We start from the raw sequence: 19949 nt of genomic DNA on the forward strand, positions 1-19949 counted from the left end.
CTTCCATTCAAACCTCTCCACCACCATGAGCAAGACCAAAGAGCTGTCAAAGGACGTCAGGGACAAGACTGTAGACCTGCACAACATATCTTTTTTCTTTTTTATTCATTCTCTCCCTTTTAAAATAAACCTTCCATAAATATTCTACACCGTTAATTTCTTTGTAAGGGGGTACATTTACAAAATCAGTAGGGGATCAAATGATTATTTCCCCCACTGTAATATGTTGCATAACTGAAATGCAAAGATATTTTTCATTCGGTTACATACATTTTCAGTTAACTGGGAAATTTACACAAACACACACACACACACACACACACACTCTCACACACACTTAACCAGATTATGATTTGGATTGTCAGCACTGTCTTTCAAAGTGAATTCTAGTTTATTTTGTTCCTTATTTTCTAATAAATTTGCTAATTTTAACCCACATGGACATGAACAAACCCACACAGTAACCCAAGCTGTGGATCAAACCTGAGACCCTGAAACTGTTAACCTGCAATGCTACTCACCACAACACCATCACACTACTGCACTTCTGCGTACTGTTTTTGAACAGAATTCGGATATATTTTGGATAATTAAGCAATTGAACATTTATTTTCACTACACAAAATTGATCATTTCTTGGCCCTTATGAACCAAAACGTGGTCTTACCTCTTAATAGGCAATTCAGCAAAACAAAAGTGTGCTACAAAGAATTCCAAATAATAATATATTTATTAAGAGATCAACTGATAAAATTTTTAAAGATGCCAAAGCACTCCATGATACAGTGTTTTTTCCAGATATAGGCAAGTTTTTGTGAACTCCTATGATATTTGCAGCAAATTGTATAAGGGATACATATAAAATATTATTACGTACAGCAACATGATTATTGTTTCATATGCATTTAGCTGGACATAGTTATATCAAAAGTGGCAATGCAGACAGTGGTTGTTAATGCCCTTAATATACAGAAGAGCAGAGCGGTCACTTCTATTGCACCATGCTTCCATTTCAAATACAGTAAGCCAGTGGTTTCCATCCACATATGTACGTTATGCTGATTTAATAATTCTATGTGATGTTCGTTGGAAGCGGAAAAGGACATCGCTTATGCGCAGATCGAGCCTGTAGTGTTTCACGTGTTTGAAATGAGCTAGGTGAAATATGCAGCACAAGTTGGCAACGAAGAAGAGGATAATCCGAGTGTGTAGTTTGAGACCCTAAATATACGGGAAGCGTTTCCATGGTGGGGCAGCGAGTTGGAGTTTCCACCTTCTTTTACGAGGAGGATTCACTCCAGCTTTAGAAGCTCCACGTCGAAGATGAGCGTGGCATTAGGTGGGATGACCCCAGGGTGACCTGTAGCTCCATATGCCATATCTGGAGTGCAGGTGATTTTCGCCCGCTGGCCTAGGCTCATCTAAGAATGAGGTCAGAGGTTAATACAAACCATTGCCCTCGATGCAGATATGATCACTTCATTAACCAGGACAGTACAGCAATGACTAAAAAATAAATAAAATCCTTTACATTACCTGTGCAACGCCTTCCTCCCAGCCCTTGATGACTTCCTGTCGGCCGATTTTGAATTTGAATGGCTTGTTTCTGTCTCGCGAGGAGTCAAACTTTTTTCCGTTCTGCAGCATTCCTACAGACATGCAACATAGTATTGTCTAAAAACAGCTTTACAGAACTAAAGAATTAAAGGGAATAATGTGTGTTTATCCCTGATGAGCAGCCTGGGGTGACTGTGAGGAAAAAAAAACTCCCTTAGATGGTATGAGGAAGAAACCTTGAGAGAAACCAGACTCATGGGTACTGCAGTGTGTGATAAGGAGTAATGTCCTTTCTACAGTCTTATACAGACAGACAACATTGTGGAACCAGGAGCTACTGAGCAACTCATAAAATAGCTCAACATCTGAGATCATCATAGAGCACTGGTACATCTTTAATATACACTATACACTATATGGATAAAGGTTTGTGGACAACTGACCATAAGATTCATATGTGCTTACCTTTAGTGTTAATTTGCTGTTCTAATAACCTCCACTCTTCAACAAGCTCCACTAGATTTTGGAGTGTGTTTGTGGAGATTTGTTTATTCAGCCACAAGGCCGTTATTGAGGTTGAGGTCGGAGCTCTATGGCAGGCCACTCAAGATATCTGTATGAATCTGGCTTTGTGCACACGGACTTTGTCATTCTGGAACAGGTTTGGACCTCCTTGTTCAAGTCAAGTCCATATAATGTATTATTTACATTTATGTAAAAAAAAAATATATATATATATATATATATATATATATATATATATATATATATATATATATATATATATATATATATATATATATGTTTATTTGTATAGTCTGTGAGAAACAGCCCAAAAACAGGTGTCGAACTGTGGATGGCAAATATTTGCTTGAATATAACGTGTGAAACGATATTATTCATCACCACATGATTAACACACAGTCTGGAAAGCCATTCTTTTTCCCAAAATGAGTTTAGTTGTTTAGTCTGTTAGGGGTGAAATAAAGACATTCCACAACAGAATATCGCCCTCCTCGGTTGCTTTTATTTCCCAAGCACTTAATGCATGTAGCAAACTGGCCTGGAATCAAAGGAATGTTCAGATAAAACCTGACTGGCTCCAAGAAACAAAACATTCTTCAGTTGCCTTCCATCTCTTCTGATCCACTTGAACAAAAGGAACGCGGAATGTGAAACACTGGCCTAATTCGGGAGATTATTCTGAGGTTTTATGCTCAGAAGTTATTACTGGATCTACAGGGACAGACCAGAGAGGAAGAAAAGCAGTCACACAGTGCTGTGTGCAGAGATATTTTCTGTTCATTAGAACCAACACTGGGCATTTCTCAGCAGGGGCAGTAGAATATTAGTCTCACATCTTCAGGGTCCATGAATTGTTTTTGGTGCAAAGGAGAAAACCAGAGAACCTGGATGAAACCTGACCTTATCAGTGAACCGGTGATCCTTGAGCAAGTCTAGAGTCGATCACTTATTAATTGCTATAATTAATTCTAATTATTGTAATGGTGCAAGATTGGTGAATTGCATGTGAATAATCAGTAACTTTAAAATATTGACCAACAACACTGGTCATATTCATGGAAGCATGGTCTGTAGTTGGATGTTTTTGTTGTTTAGTTTTTTTTAATAATTGATTTGTTAAATTGTTTTGATAGATGTGCAATAAAAGTACATTTTCATCTGCTTCAATATTTTGTGACAAGATTTAACATGCATACTATCAGTAGGAGAATGCTGAGGATGGACCTGCCAGAAAGGAGAAAAACTGACCAAGGAGGAGGTTTATGGATGTGGTGAAGGAAGACATGCAGGTAGTTGGTTTGAAAGAGGCAGATGTAGAGGACAGGGGGGTATGGAGACGGATGATCCGCTGTGGTGACCCCCTAATGGGAGAAGTCGAAAGAAGAAGAAGATTTAACATGCATACAGCTACATAGTATATGTATTTATTACAGCTATAAACAAATGATAGATCAACAACTGCATTCAAATCGTTTTTGTTCATATTCCAAGCAGCATATTCTTTGATGCGACGATTTATTATTGTTAGAGGTCTAGACTGACCAGAGGAGCACTCTTGGATGTCAATTGTGCATAAAAGTCAAGTCGAATAAACAATTGCGTATTGGTGTAATGAATTTTGAAGAAAAGATGAAAGTGAATGATATTTTAAACATCTTCAAGCAGACTTACTGTATAATTGTGTTTGTCATACTGGCTATTGTTTGATGTATATATAATTGTATAAATTTTCACATGCACATGAGTGTGGGAATATATACAATACATGAGAGAGTAGCAGAATTATAGCCGTACACAATTCACCATTACATTTTCTTTTTATTTTATAGATTTAATAAATGTTACACTGTATTTTGGCAGGCTCTAGCCTGTCAGTGCTGAAGAATGCAGTTTTAGAATTGTACAGGTCAACAGTTTTGGGAGTGCCAAAGGTCAAGATGAACTACTAGAAGACTTTCAGAAATTGCATGAAAGTATTTCTATGCATTCTGAATGTCACCAAACATTAAAACTGCAACTCAAGGACTGTCAAAGCACATCCTAGCATATTAGAACTAATGGCTATTTATTTTTTATTTTATTTTTTTGCATAGGGAATTAATAGTAGACACTTAGGAGTATAAGTCTTCTTTGGGCATAAGGCTTTGGAGTGGCTGAAAATGCTGCTGAGACATAACTGAACTTGTGATGAGCCTTGTACAGTACAAAGTCTACTCTTTCACGCTATACTTAGAAAGATCTAGTGACCCTAGGAAGACCACTTCGCCAAAAGTCCTCCATACAGTGGATGGCAGCATAAGTCAGCATATAATGTGTGTTTTTTATCGGTTTTCTTCTGTGAACAGAAATTACACTACACTGTCTTTCACTTGGGCTGAAACAACAGGATAACGCTGATCCTGAGAGACTACTTGGGAACCATATACAAGTGTAGTAACAAATATTTTCATCGCTAATGTGAATCAATGTGACCCAAAGCTACCTTTTAATCCATCCTATATCTCATTTGTCCACTTTAAAGCTCATAGACAAGGCCGTTTCTCAGTCCAAAACCGTGTGATCTGTCTTCATGCAGAAACTCCAAAACCACTTTAGTGGGTAAGACGTCAATGGGTCCGGGAGTCTGTGTGCACTGTGTGGCACTATTTTTACTCCTGTTTACAGTATCTGTCCACCAGTGCCAGCAGCTGGTCCCCCCAAACCATGTAACCAGATCAGTACATACACAAGCTGACTGTAAAGGCCTCTGAAGACATGTAAGCACCTTTCAACCATTAAATAGCTCTTGATGATTGAGGAGGGAAAAGCATAAGTGAGTGGAATTAATCTAGAACTATGCAGAGAACAATAACCTACTCACATAGATTAAATTACTTTTTTTTATTCCCTCAACTCTCCTGTGATGTATAACAGTAGAGTTAATAGCCAGTATAACCTTATATGAAATGTTTTATATTCTAAACAAATGCTTCTGATATGATTAATGTGTTACTGCTATTGTTAGTATTAAACCAAGCCGTATGAATGGAAACATGAACTTGGAGTACAGTTCGTCAAGGATCTCAAGTTCCAGGTTTTAAGTTATTAATTTGAAAGTTTGAGTGAAATATTTTTTTTTATTATTTCAATCATGAGAATATACTAAGCATGTGCTAAATTTGAGTGATAGGACAATTTAATTCAAATAAATTCATTTTTACTCATGTAGCACTTTTAACAATTGTCTCAAAGCAGCTTTACACAGATCAAGTGGTTATAAAAGAATGTTTCTAATGATGTTTGTCCCTAATAAGCGCAACTGTGGCAAGAAAAAATTACCTCAGATGGTATGAGGAAGAAACCTTGAGAGGAACCAGACTCAATAGGGAATCCATCCTCATCTGGGTGGCACTGAATGTCCATTCATTACAGTTTATCATTGTTAAGGTGTGCAGTGATAGGCAATCAAAGGCAACCTGGGGTCCTGAGCCATAGTGGTAGAATGTTGATATTAATTGCAGTCCAAATAATTGAATTGTCTTTACAGGATATATCACTACCACACACGTTCCAGTACTGCTTAATCCAATTTGAATATATTAGATTCAAATAGATTACCAGGTCTAATACACTTACACATTTTGTTTATACTAGCATATTAAATATGTAAAAACATCTGGATGCCCTGACCTTATCCACCAATCTCTTATGCCCTTCTATGTCTGAGTAAACAGAGAAAAACAGAAACAATAATGTTTGAAAAATAATTTATAAAATCTATCAATTTGTGCATGTTTAACTTAGCTAACTTTATAATTATACAGTTAAAATCAGATAACTGCGATATTTTCATTATACAAATGTTTTATTCAGGAACTAAAGATGCTAGGTAGCCCATAAGCTAGCCCAGCCCTTTTATCGCAAAGACTGCTCCAATCTAAAAGGGACTTGGGACATCAGACTTTTTATATGTGACTCTTTCCCAAACTGTTACCACAAAGAGGCACAAAATTGTTTCGGGTTGTCTTTAGATGTGGCAACATACAATTTTTCCTTCACTTGAACCAGAAAATTTAAATCGGTTCTAGGATGACAATGCACAAAAAGAATATACGGTTTACGGTGTATTTTGAGTGGCCTTCTATAGAGCTCTTACCTCAAATCTACTGAGCATCTTTGGTATGATGTGGAATGCTGACTGCACCTTAGGCCTCCTCACAATTCATCAGTACCTGACTTTACAAACCCTCATAGATTAAACTTTCTTTCGGCTTCTCCCATTAGAGGTCGCCACAGCGGATCATCCGTATTCATGATCCGCATGTTCGATTTGGCACATGTTTTTACGCTGGATGCCCTTCCTAACGCAACCCTCCCCATTTATCCGGGCTTGGGACCGGCACTAAGAGTGCACTGATAAGCAAAAACACTTTTAGGTGTCCACAAACTTTAACCCATATCAATATATTGTGAATAATATGAATGTACATGGCCTAACAAAGTGCTAACAAATTTCCCTTATAATACAACGTGACAAGAGTCATCACAGAAAGCCTGCATAGAGCCCATGCATTCTTAGTGATAGTAATGTTATTAATAGAGCTGACAGAGCCACAAGAGCAAGAGCTGCTGATTTCCTAAGCTTCCAGAATAAAACAGAGTGAGAGGGGGGTAATTGATTTGTTCTGCCTGGCCGGGTTAAAGGAAACGCAGGCGTGCACTGGGGCTGTTCAGGCCAAGGACTACTTTAGGAAGTGGCTAAAAAAACATCCTGTTTTACTTGGCACAAGAGTATCTGGGAAGAAAAGTTAAAGTGCTACCCAGCACTCTATAACTTCAGAGCTTTGATATTTCTTCATATCATATTTGTTAATCATGACATAAGCTCCTAAAATGGAAACCATGGAAATTATCATTGTAGACCATCAGGATTATTATATATGATAAATTGATATTACTAATGATATTACATATATATAATAAATGTTCTGTGCGCTCCAGATCTGTAAGCAGAGTGTGCTATCTAGTAGCTCAGGAAACATAATGGGGACACTTCCTGCAAATGAAATACTAACACTCTCCTTCTGCATTTCATTAATGCACTCAACGGTCCATGACAAGAGAAAGTCATTCAGTGAACCAACAATTATTTGGATTAGAATATGATGTGCACTCAGTTCGCATTTACAGATTCTGTGTCAGGGTTAATATAAATGCTGTGTCAGCTTGAAAGCATTCGATAATTACAGATTATTTTTAGAATTGGCAAATTATTTATAGCAACAAAAAAAAATGCCTGGACAAGATCTCTTTCATTTAAATAAATTGGGCCAAAAGATGATGGTGAGGGAGCACCAGAGAATGAGATTTCAGCCTGGGTATTAGCACTCACCCAATATTGTCATGTCATATGCCCAGGTTTGTTGCCAAATTTCCTTGCTCATCTTTTCCTTGCTAATTTTTGTGATTAAAAATGGGCAATCCTCCTGAGCTGTCAGCTTGCATGTCAATTCTAGTTGACTTTGGACAAGCACTTTAGCTCTCAACTGCTTATAAATATACTTGAACAGCCCCAAGTCCTGCAGTAACATCATACCATTTTCATTACATCAGGAACAATAAACACAATAAACACACAATCCACAGAACACAACACAATAAAATAACAGCAGTTCTGCATAAAATGCCATTCAGGAAATAGAAACTGTCTACTATACTTTATTCTTTCCTGTGGTTCATGAAATGATTAATCATTCAGGATAAATTAATTACTGACCAGAGTGTTTGCTTGGAGCAAAAAAACAATAGGGACTGAGGAAAAGCATGGTCTGGTGCGATAACAATAATTTCAGTTATCAAACAAATGCATTTAGGTACACAAGGGGGTGGGGGGTGGGGGGGGTTCAAACTGAGCCAGAAATTTGTTATCAACATCCTGTTTCCTGTCTGTGTAACCTGGGTGTCTAGAAGTTAAGATTCACAGAAACACACAAATTGCAAAAACAATAGGAAAATGCTCTTTACCTATATAATGCACTACACATGTCTGTCCCTTCTTTGGAAAGGTTCTTCCTGTAGAGAAAAAGGACAAGTAAAAGTGTGAGTAAACAGCACAGCTCATTAATGACACATTAACATTACAGTATTCTGTTTTCAGCAGAAACAAAGGCTGTATCATCAGCATTGAACAGTACAGTACTGATGTGGGAAAGTAAATCTCAGTATGCATGCATGCACATGGGTGTAAAATCAAATGTACAGCGACCTGGTTACCCTGTGGGACTGAGAAGAATTCATACCGCATGACTGCAGGCTTCAAGGAAGAGGAAGGGGTTGGTTTTGTGAGATAAGATTTCAGTTCAAGGCTTGCTGAAGCAGTCGGCTTGAATGTAAATAAGATATTACAAGAGTTTAAACGTGTATATTGTACACTAGTGGCATGTGCGTTTTTAATCTGTTCCCACATTTGTTTTTTATCACAGTGCTACTATCTGCTAATACACTTGATCCCCATTCATCCCCAATGTTGTACTTAGTGGGCCAAGAATAAAAACAAATCTATTGAGACCATAATATATTAGGAACATTATTCACATATGGCCATACCTTAATCATTATAAGAATAACATGTGTGAATACCACTAACAAGGAAAGTCACTGAGATTGAGGGATTTGTAAATATAAGACTAAATTTGTATCATGTAAATAATTCATCAGTAATTAGACTATAAAGAGAAAAAAACATATGGTTATGCTGTATACCAGTTTAGACAAGTAAACTTAAAAACAACCACATGAATAACACAATCATAGAGAAAGAACAAATAACCAGAATTACTTTATTGCATAAATGTTAGATAATGCTATGTAAATAATATGGCCAAAGGAGAGTAGACTTCAGCATCACGTTAATATGTGGCTATTCCCCAGACTGTTGTCACAAAGTTGGAAGCATACAACTGTACACAAAAGCAGTAGAATTACAATTTCCCTTCACTCAAACTGAACAGTTAACAGTGCATGTCGGGGAAAAACGTGCCAAAATGAATTTACTTGTAGACCTTCATAATGGGACTGTGTCAAAGCACAGATCTGAGGAAATGTCTGCAGCTTGATGGTCTAAAAAACCACAATGGCTTTCATATTTTCTAAATAGAAGATGCTTAGAAAATTCTTAAAACTGAGCAGAGGAAAGAGGCTTTATTCAGGTAGGTGTCTAAAATCCTGAAGGTGACTCAGGTAGAGATGAGAGAATCTTCCAGAAGGAAAACCATCTCTGCAGAGTGTAGACTGACGTAAGCCACTCCTCAGGAAAATGCACATGATGGAGAACTTCTACTTTGCCAAATATTCAAAGACCATAAGCAACGAGATTAGTTCATATTTACATTTCAGCTCAGTGACTGTTTCAATCCAAGCTGAGAGTTTGAGAGGTTCTGTAGCGAAGAATGGGAGGAGATTCCCATATTCAGGGTAATATTTACATAATAATACCCAGTTTTTAATTGTCCTGTATACAAGGATTTGATAAAAAAAAAAAAAAAAACAGTGTCTACTAGGGGTTTAATGGCACACGTATTCGTACTGAAATGTTTCGGTACGGGGCTTTTGGTACGGTACACACGTGTACCGAACGCACTCATTTTTACTTGCGGCTTTTTGTTTCGTTTTAAACTTCTAAACATACACAACAATGGCATGGGTATAAAAAGAAATTTGAGTTAGCACAGTGTCATTGTGGCTACTCACTCCGTACTGGAAAAAAGAAGTGTGTTGCGCATGTGTTGCGAGAATTTCTCTCAAAATAAGAAAATCCTGACAATCCCATATATTTCGAGAGAGTGAATGAATGAAGGATTGAAGGAATAAAGACATTTGTTTTGGTATGCTAAAATAAGTCGAACAGTTAAGTAGCTCATATCTTTATTATTACCCAAATAGGGTCTTACATTATTATGAATCAATTTAAATTGTGACAATTTTATCGATTACTCAATTGAATCAATGTAATAAAAAAGTGTATCGTGTTTTATTTAGTCAATTTTATTTTTAATAAAAAATATAATTTGATATATTATTAACAAAGTAGGCATTTTATATAAAAACATTTTTTAAATAATAATAATACACTGGTTCGTTAAAAAAAAACGACCAGCAATTTTATGTTTTGCATATTAAAATTGAACCAAACCGTGACTTAAAAAAACGGGATACGTAAATTTTGTGTACCGTTACACCCCTATTATATACATTAGGAGTTTTGTTGCTTCAGTGTGTTTTGCTATTGAGATTACCACACTTGATGATGGGGTAGAGAGCATTCAGTAGCAATGCTGGTTTAACAACTTATAAGTGATAGACTGGGTTGAGATCTGGTGAGGATAAAAGTCATAGCATACTATTTCAAATGTTTAAGCTCATCACACTCTTCGCTTGGCCTTTGTGCCCTGTCGATTGTCATTGTTAAAGAGGCAACTCTCATTAAGATTAGAATAGAAATACGGTCAATTAAAACTAATCAGCCAGGAGAATTTGACTCGATGTAAAGCTTCTTCGCCAATGTCTCTTAACAGCATAACAGATTCATAGGGGGGTTTTTCCGCTTTGCTTTGTCACCAGTTTGCATGTTAAAAACAAAAAACTGCTATAGTTACTTAAGAATCCATTTTGCAAGCATAAGAGGATACAGCTAATGCCTGGTAATGACAAATTAATGACTTACTCTGAGCAATCCTTTTTTTACAAAAAGAGCAGAAATGTAAAGGTTAGGTTCTACATGTGCATTGTTTCAGCAACATCACATGCGATATTCCCGACATAAACCCAATGATCAAACTTGTGAGCGAGTGGGCAATGTTGGCGCCAGGAGCGGGCCCTGGGGGGCATGTTGAGCCAGTTGAGTCACTGTGCCCCCTTACTTCTCAAAATAATAACGAACTAAATCATTTTTTAAAAATGTTTTACAAATTGATTTTATTATACCATGAATACTGGGTAAAGAATGAAGAGTATAAGTAAATCCAATCAAATAAATGACTAACCTATAATGCAGTGCTAACATAGTCAGCCAATTACATACACGCTGCCACTACGTCAGTAACGTAAATCAGAAGCTAAATGGTCAGTGAAATCGTTATTCTAAAATTTGTCTAAAACATTTACCAAAACACTGGTTTAGTTAAAAAATCTTTAACAATGGATATAAGAAAATGGTTTGTCTTGTTCTTCAAAAATGTAATTCCTCCTCCTCTCGTCGTCTGCAGCTTTTCTAAAGAGAAGATGCCCTTTTGCTTTAGTAGCTACATTTGGTTATATGCTGGTGGTTAATTTGCGTGTGTTTTCGTGAGTCTTGCACTTTAAAGTTATGATAAATTATGCTTTACACGTTTAATATTTTATTGACGTATAATAATTATAATAATAGTAATAGTATATAAACGAGATAGGACCCCCCCGCCCCAGGGAAACATGAGGCCCCCTCGTTCTATATTCTCTAGCGCCGACACTGTGAGTGGGTCAAACTGGTAGACCTTCTTAGTCTGGTTCTGTCATAGTTGTAGAAGTTGGTAGCCAGTTAGACCATGCTGGAGTTTCAGCAGGGATAATACCTCATTTGTACAGCTTCCTGGTTTCTGCTTGCTTCCAAACCACCCTGACTCTCAAATGAACTAAAATACAGGGAATACAGAGGGTCCTCAAGGTTCCACGACCATGCTGTTGAACATGTGCCTCAGTGTCAAGTATCAGCTCAGTATATCCCTGGTGTGTGTGTTCACCAGAGCATGTGGTCCATTTGTACAGGGTGCAGTGTGTGGAGCAATCCAGGCAGTGTGAAAACCATCTGTGCCATTCGGACTCTAAGGATTAGAAGGCAAAAGCTCCTGTCTGGACCAGACCAGCCTGAGCTGGCCTTCTGCATCATGATGTTCCTGCTTGAAATATACACATATCCATCCTATTCCTTACAAACAGCCGAATTCAGCGAGGAACCGAGAAACGGAAGTAGTGAATAGGAGCTCATGTTGATTCTGGTCGTGCTTGAATTCTCCGGAGTATTTAGACCGAGCAAAGGAAATCTCCTGCCCCTATCCCCAGTCCGCCTGGTGCTACAACCCCATTAGCCCCATTTACCCCATTTACCACTCATCCATGGGCTACAGCAGAGACTGCATATAGAGATGCAGTCTGCTCTAGTCAAAGAATGCGGGAAAGCCAATGCTGTTTTCTCGGTGTTAAAACCGTATTTTGCATTATTATATTATTTATTATTATTATGGCGAGACTTACCGTCACCTGGAGATATCGTCTCAACCTCAACACCCATGTCTGTATAATGTGGTTATTTTAGTGGAAAAGAGAAGCAGATATGCTGAGTAGTAGAGACGGTGCTCAGAGCAAGCTGTGTGTGTGTGTGTGTGTGTGTGTGTGTGTTAGAGCTGCACACACTCCGCCCACTGGGGGACAGGGAAAAATACAGTACTCGTAGCACAGCAGGACATACAGGACCCTGAACACGACATAGCACACTGTTTAAACCACGTTTAAACTCATCACATCGATGGACCTTTGTGTTCTGTGGATTGTCATCCCCGAAATTCCACCAATCAGCAATGGAAGAGACTCCCATTAGAATAGTCATACAATGACTTACACAACCATTACAGAGATACACATAGAGGTACAGCATCATACATAGCCATACAGAACCATACAGAGACATATGGATCTAGATAAGACTTATAGAGCAATACAGAGCCATACAGAGCCATGTGGAGCCATATAGATCCATACAGAGCTATACAGTGACTTATGGAACCAGACAGAGGCATACAGAGCAATATAGAGCATAAGAGAGTCATACAGAGACATGTGGAGCCATATAGAGCCATACAGAGCTATACAGTGACTTATGGAACTACACAGAGCAATACAGAGACATGTGGAGCCATATAGAGCCATACAGAGCTATACAGTGACTTATGGAACCAAACAGAGGCATACAGAGCAATATAGAGCATAAGAGAGTAATACAGAGACATGTGGAGCCATATAGAGCAATACAAAGCTATACAGTGACTTATGGAACCACACAGAGCCATACAGAGACATGTGGAGCCATATAGAGCCATACAGAGCTATACAGTGACTTATGGAACTACACAGAGCCATACAGAGACATGTGGAGCCATATAGAGCCATACAGAGCTATACAGTGACTTATGGAACCAGACAGAGGCATACAGAGCAATATAGAGCATAAGAGAGTCATACAGAGACATGTGGAGCCATATAGAGCCATACAGAGCTATACAGTGACTTATGGAACTACACAGAGCAATACAGAGACATGTGGAGCCATATAGAGCCATACAGAGCTATACAGTGACTTATGGAACCAAACAGAGGCATACAGAGCAATATAGAGCATAAGAGAGTAATACAGAGACATGTGGAGCCATATAGAGCAATACAAAGCTATACAGTGACTTATGGAACCACACAGAGCCATACAGAGACATGTGGAGCCATATAGAGCCATACAGAGCTATACAGTGACTTATGGAACTACACAGAGCCATACAGAGACATGTGGAGCCATATAGAGCCATACAGAGCTATACAGTGACTTATGGAACCAGAAAGAGGCATACAGAGCAATGCAGAGCATAAGAGAGTCATACAGAGACATTTGGAGCCATATAGAGCAATACAAAGCTATACAGTGATTAATGGAACCACACAGAGCCATGCAGAGACACGTGGAGCCATATAGAGCCATACAGAGCTATACAATGACTTATAGAACCAGCCAGCGGCATACAGAGCAATATAGAGCATAAGAGAGTCATACAGAGACATGTGGAGCCTTATAGAGCAATACAATGCAATAAAGAGCAATACTGAGACTTATGGAACAGGACAGAAACATACAGAGCAATACAGAGACTTATGGAACCAGACAGAGACATATAGAGCAATACAGAGCCATGCAGAGACACGTGGAGCCATATAGAGCCATACAGAGCTATACAATGACTTATAGAACCAGACAGAGGCAAACAGAGCAATATAAAGCAAAAGAGAGCCATACAGAGACATGTGAAACCATATAGAGCAATAAAATGCAATAAAGAGCAATACTGAGACTTATGGACTCATGCAGAGTAATATATAGCAATGCATAATCATCCAGAGCAAGACAGAGACTTCGCTATAAAAAGAAATATGAAGCAAGACAGAGCCATCCAGAGCAAAACAGAGATATATGGAGCCATGCAGGGATACACAGAGCCATACAAAGAAATATGGAGTCAAACAGAGTCATACAGAATAATACAGGGCAATACAGAAATATTGATATTCTTGGACATTTATTTAGTATTTTCCAGGCTTTGTCTTCAAATCAATAGAAAATCTGAAACATGGTTTGATTGCATTTGGGATTCTGTGTCATATGTACCTGTATATTCAGGTTAAAAACTATTTGTAGGTTACAGTAATGGCCATGTGTGACCTTTATGTGATTTATAACACATTTTTAAATATATTTTGACAGTCTCTATTTGTGGACACTATGCATTAAATGTTAAGTACAAATAAATACATACATTTGTAAATAAACACATTATTTAATTAATACATTAATATCCAACATTAGATCATAGGTAAATCTTCTTCATCATCATCATCATCATCATCAGAAGAAGAAGAAGAAGAAGTGAAAGCTAATTTATTTTATAAACTACAAAACTAAGGGATCGACTGGGGATCATGACATGACATGACATGTTAAACTAGTAACAGAAAAAGAGAAAACGTTTAAATATCATTTCGTGGCCTCTTATTCCGCAAAACATAACAGCGCCAGTGGTTGAAAAAAAACACAAATTCCCATAATACATTGCTCTCACTCGTTTTTTGCTTGTACAGTACCTTAAATATGTCCGAGTGGAAACATAACCCGAACTAAATACTGATGGTATTGGAGTTTGCTTGTGTTTAAACATGTTTTGGTTTGGTTTGGTTTGGTTTAATTAGATTATACAAACAGTGTATTATAAGTTTTGACATAAGTAATATCGGAATTTAAATCGCACAATGTATTTTGCATTTCTATTTGCATAGTTGTTTGCCCACATGGTCGTTAGCAACAGCACCGGAGTCAGTGTGAGTGTGTAATAGATTTTTTTTTTTTTGTATTTTCACGTGTAAACTAATGGCGTTTAAAAAGTAATCCGGTTTACCAAAATAAAAACCAGAAAATGATACACTTAAAACGAGCTAATATTGTTTGAAAGTCGTTTTGTTTGGGGGTTGGGTCAGGACAGATTACCCAGGTCATCTTTGAGTAGGATTAGGGATTTCAGGAGACTGGAGGAAGAGGCTTTGTGGTTTCTGAGTGTGCATCACACACATCCTTGCTGACTTCTCTTCCAGTACTATCTTTATTCTTCTGGTTCAAACTATCAAAATCCAATTAGACTGATAGACCCAAAAGGGATGGAACTAGGAAAAGCCAAACTTCTGAGGACTGGACTCAATACTTTACAGCGAGCCATTCATCCCATTCATGGAATAGCCTGGACAGATGGAAGACAAGTTTGCTTGACATCATTCCACCATGTCTCAGGCGAACCAGAATATGGGGACACTAATGTAATTGGACAGTTTGAACACGTCTTGGGACTTTCCTGGGGTCCTCTGTGTTGTTCAGAGTCTCCCGCTCTGCTCGCCGTGCAGCACAAGAAGCATGTGACGGTGTGGCAGCTTCAGCTGAGTGCCCTTGAGCAGAACAAGCTGCTGTGCACCCAGACGTGTGAAATGAGCGAGCCTTTCCCGCTGCTGCCTCACGGCTGTGTGTGGCACCCCAAACAAGACATCCTGGCAGTTCTGACTAAGCAGGATGCCTCGGTGCTGTTCTCCGTGCGTGTGGATAATCGGCGAGTGAAGGCAGATACCCGCGGCAGTGGTCTGATCCACTGTGCATGCTGGACTAAAGACGGGACCAGACTGGTGGTTGCTGTTGGCAGCGCTCTTCACTCCTATATATGGAATGACATCCAGAAAAGTTTAATGGTCTGCTCATTTTGCCCTGTTTTTGATGTTGGTGGCTACATCTGTGCCATCGAGTCTACAGATGAGGCTCAGGTGGCTGTTACAACAGAACTGCCTCTAGATAAAATCTGTGGGCTTAATGCAGGTTGCACATTTGACTGGCCAAATGAATCAAAACCGTCGTCCTCTCAGCAGTCTTCGGCTGTAATTTTGGAGGAAGACGTTTGCTTGGAATCGAGGAGGAAGTCCTATGACTCGAAACGTTCACTACCTTCAGGGTTCTTTTCATCCTCTGGTTCTACTGACCTTACACACATTCTGGCGAAACATCGAAAGTCAGACCCTAGCCCTTTGATTCACTTTAGGCAACGGGATCATTTGACAGGATCAGGTCAAGACTCGTCACATTTGATTTTAGTCAGGTATGAACGTAAGGTCACGACTACCAGGAAAGTAAACATCCCTGGTATTCTGATTCCTGACATCGTAGCCTTTGACCCACAAGGCAATACAGTCGCAGTGGCATCCAATACCTGTAACATGGTGTTGGTTTACTCCATCATGGCCTCCTCCATGCCCAATGTTCAGCAGATCCACCTGCAGAAGAATGAAAGACCTAAAGGTGTTTGCTTCCTTAGCAGCAAGCGGATCCTAGTTATGCTCGGCCGACAGAGGTCCACCGACCCAGCCTTCCTTCCATCCTCCCACATGGACAAATACGTCCTCAGGCTCATAGCTCAGGAGCTTGTGTTTGACAAGGGCACAACTTCTCCAGTTGTCCAGAAGCCGGAGTCTCCAATTGAGCTTAGGAGTCATTTATTGGCCTCCGTTAAAGATTCTGCAGTAAAGGACCTTGTTCTTCCAGGGGGGTCTGTAATCCTGTCATCAAATATCAGGAATAAGCTAATTGAGGAGGTGTGTACCTCAGAGTCAAGCTCGGCCGACTTCTCCGACAGAGCCACTTCCAGCACCTCCTCCATCACTCTGGAAAACTATGATATGGACCATGTTAATCGCATGACCAGCTTAGCCATAGCCAGCCATGAATCCCCTCGAGCATCTTCTCCTCGATACACTGCATCAGAAAAGCTGCTGTCTGATTCTCCTTTGCCGAAGAACAACTGTCTTGCCAAAGAGAACAACATCGAACAGCTCTCATGCAACATGGAGAGGATGTTTACTCGCTCTGGAGAGGTGCAGCAGTGCCTCTCAGAAATCAAAGACTTTACACAGAATGGGAAAAAGCTCATTAACAGATATCCACCTGCCTCTGAACCAAAATATGTCTATGTTACATGTCAGGTATGATAAATATGCATTTTTTTTTTCTTTCTTTTTTTCTTTTTCTTTTTTTAATGCTTGATATTCGAGATGGATTCTATATACATATATGTGTATGTATGTGTATATATATAGTATATATGTGTGTATGTGTATGTGTATATATGTATGTATATATATATATATATGTATTCCAAATCTCTATCTATCTATCTATCTATCTATCTATCTATCTATCTATCTATCTATCTATCTATCTATCTATCTATCTATCTATCTATCTATCTATCTATCTATCTATCTATTTATCTATCTATCTGTGTGTGTGTGTGTGTGTGTGTGTGTGTGTGTGTGTGTGTGTGTGTGTGTCTGTATGTATATGTGTGTATATATGTATTCCAAATCTTTACTCTTATTTTTTTTTATTTTACATAAAATGAAAAATATTATTGTAGTTATAAGCTTTGTAGTTTGTTTGTGATAATGTCAAAATATTGTCAAAATTTTTATTTTATTTAACATGTTGAACTTTAAGTGAACTTTTCTGAAGTAAACTTTGAGTTACTTTCCATGCGTTCCTAAAAAAAATATCTAATAACAAGTCAATAGAGATAGATAGATAGATAGATAGATAGATAGATAGATAGATAGATAGATAGATAGATAGATAGATAGATAGATAGATAGATAGAGCCTTTTTAGACTCACTTTCTCTGCCCTTGTGAATGTAAATTCTAAGCATTTATTCATCTGTTACTTAGACAAAGTTATCAGACAATGTGTACACGGATGAAAGAAGACTTGTGCTGTTGTGTGAAGGAAGACTCTCTCTCCTAGTCCTGCAGGAACTCTTCAGCCTGACTGTTATTGAGATGATGCATGGTATGTTCATTTAATATCAGCTATCAATACATTTTTCTGTAGCCCTTTAAAATGGACTATTATTATGGAAAGATTAAGATTTGTATAGACTCCCTTCTGGACCATCCAATGCACCCTGGAAAACAAACTAAAAAAATGTCTGACAGTTTTTTATTTACATACACTTTAATAATTAAATAATTAATGTGGAGTTCATTTTGAAGTGCAAGAAACACAGTACTCAGTGCTGTGGGTCGCATTGCTGTCTTACATCTCTGGGGTCGTGGGTCTCCCTGTGAAAGCATGGGTTTTCTCTGGGTGGTGGATTGGTCGCTCTTAAGTGACCCTAGTTATGAGTGTGTGAACGGTGCTCTGAGATGGACTGGTGTCCCATCCAGGTTAAATTCTCCATCTTTAGACCCAGTGTTACCAGGACAGGTTTTACTTTTGTAGAGTAGTAAGTAGTCAGTGTGAGTGAGTTTTTTTCAGGTAGTTAATTGGCTAGGATGAAAATAGATAATGGATTATAGGTATTGATCCGATTTAAGGGTTAAGTCAAATTATACCCTCTCCTGTGAAGTGTAACACACTGGCTGTACATATCACCTGCACGTGTGTACATTTAGCAGACCAATCCAGCATTTGTGCTGATATTTCAGGTTATAATGTAGAATGAATAAATTATTGGGTTATACTGCAGAATGTTTACTTTATATTGCTGCATTTATAGATTATAGTGCAGAATGTTTACTTTATATTGCTGCATTAATAGATTATAGTGCAGAATGTTTACTTTATATTGCTGCATTTATAGATTATAGTGCAGAATGAATACATTCTTGATTATAGTGCTGTTTGTGCATTTTGTGAGGGATTGTGTCCTCTTCTTCACAAACTTGATCCAGATATATACTGTAAATAGATGTTTTTATCGCATATATGACTTGCTGTGACTGTATCTTTCCAGGGCCAATGTGGATTATCCTAGTGGCCGATGTAGACGGATTTGTACCTCTCACCTTCCAGCACCAGGAGGCGCTCACGATACGAAATGCAAAAAGGAAATTTCCCTTTAAGCCTGTCAGCGAGAGTAATGACCCACCTCTTGAAAATCAGCAATTATCAAATACAGAGCAGTGACTTTGCATGGTGCAGGCTTCCCAGTTTAAACTCTCCCTACACTATATGTCATACTCTGTATGAATGGCGTGTGACAAATAAAATGTAAATTCGTGCATCATGTTGAAAAGCCTCATAACGTTTCCAGGTCACTTGCGGCTTTGGTGTACATACTGTTGATGAAAAGCAATCCTTTTTATTCATGATAAAGAAGATACATGAGTGCCTGCTTTAATGAAGCAATATTTATTGTCATGCATCTGCGGACAAAATGGATTGCAAACAAGAAATAAAAAAAATATTGTCATAGCACATCTGTGATGCAATAATTATTTCAATTGTAATGAGTAAGAATTAAGTAGTAACTTTGACTCATCTTTTGAAAGGAGATTATTTTTGCAGACGAGACCGTGTTGTGAAAACAGGTATCTCCCCATGTGACTTCTGAAGTATTTGATTACAGTTGTTTATACTGTAAATGTTTCCTTTTAGTATTGCAGATGGCAATTATATACTTGGAACTATGAGCTCCTTCCAAACAAAGAACTGTGAATTACACATACACTGATCAG

The 19949-nt window shown here is 38.3% G+C and overlaps 2 protein-coding genes and 1 long non-coding RNA gene across 3 annotated transcripts; 1 reads left to right on the top strand and 2 right to left on the bottom strand.

Moving 5' to 3' along the window:
* Nucleotides 1–711: 711 nt before the first annotated feature.
* fkbp1b (FKBP prolyl isomerase 1B) lies at nucleotides 712–12504 on the bottom strand. Its single transcript, XM_083562178.1, has 4 exons — nucleotides 12349–12504; nucleotides 8086–8133; nucleotides 1537–1649; nucleotides 712–1421 (listed from the first exon to the last, which is right to left on the bottom strand). Exons 1-4 carry the CDS (start codon nucleotides 12383–12385, stop codon nucleotides 1293–1295), a joined length of 327 nt encoding a protein of 108 aa, XP_083418304.1. The 5' UTR covers nucleotides 12386–12504; the 3' UTR covers nucleotides 712–1292.
* LOC310737691 lies at nucleotides 2563–8079 on the bottom strand. The gene is made up of 2 exons (XR_014536869.1): nucleotides 3331–8079; nucleotides 2563–2793 (listed from the first exon to the last, which is right to left on the bottom strand). It is a non-coding gene; the product is annotated as an uncharacterized lncRNA (long non-coding RNA).
* Nucleotides 12505–14977: 2473 nt separating the features above from the next.
* wdcp (WD repeat and coiled coil containing) lies at nucleotides 14978–19491 on the top strand. Its single transcript, XM_083562116.1, has 3 exons — nucleotides 14978–17418; nucleotides 18159–18279; nucleotides 19226–19491. The coding sequence occupies exons 1-3, from the start codon at nucleotides 15562–15564 to the stop codon at nucleotides 19396–19398; spliced, it is 2151 nt and encodes a 716-aa protein (XP_083418242.1). The 5' UTR covers nucleotides 14978–15561; the 3' UTR covers nucleotides 19399–19491.
* The last annotated feature ends 458 nt before the right edge of the window (nucleotides 19492–19949 follow it).

The sequence above is a fragment of the Silurus aristotelis genome, assembly GCF_946808225.1.
Source record: "Silurus aristotelis genome assembly, chromosome: 15".
Classification (NCBI taxonomy): domain Eukaryota; kingdom Metazoa; phylum Chordata; class Actinopteri; order Siluriformes; family Siluridae; genus Silurus; species Silurus aristotelis.

What these genes read in the sequence shown, in the direction of transcription:
- fkbp1b (XM_083562178.1), bottom strand. Translation starts at nt 12,385, where the DNA reads ATGGGTGTTGAGGTTGAGACGATATCTCCAGGTGACG. An exon ending in GACGATATCTCCAGGTGACG is followed by an intron (nt 8,134 to 12,348) that starts GTAAGTCTCGCC and finishes TTTTCTCTACAG; the next exon opens with GAAGAACCTTTCCAAAGAAG. An exon ending in GGGAGGAAGGCGTTGCACAG is followed by an intron (nt 1,422 to 1,536) that starts GTAATGTAAAGG and finishes CCTCATTCTTAG; the next exon opens with ATGAGCCTAGGCCAGCGGGC.
- wdcp (XM_083562116.1), top strand. Translation starts at nt 15,562, where the DNA reads ATGGAACTAGGAAAAGCCAAACTTCTGAGGACTGGACTCAATACTTTA. An exon ending in ATGTCTATGTTACATGTCAG is followed by an intron (nt 17,419 to 18,158) that starts GTATGATAAATA and finishes TCTGTTACTTAG; the next exon opens with ACAAAGTTATCAGACAATGT. An exon ending in TGTTATTGAGATGATGCATG is followed by an intron (nt 18,280 to 19,225) that starts GTATGTTCATTT and finishes GTATCTTTCCAG; the next exon opens with GGCCAATGTGGATTATCCTA.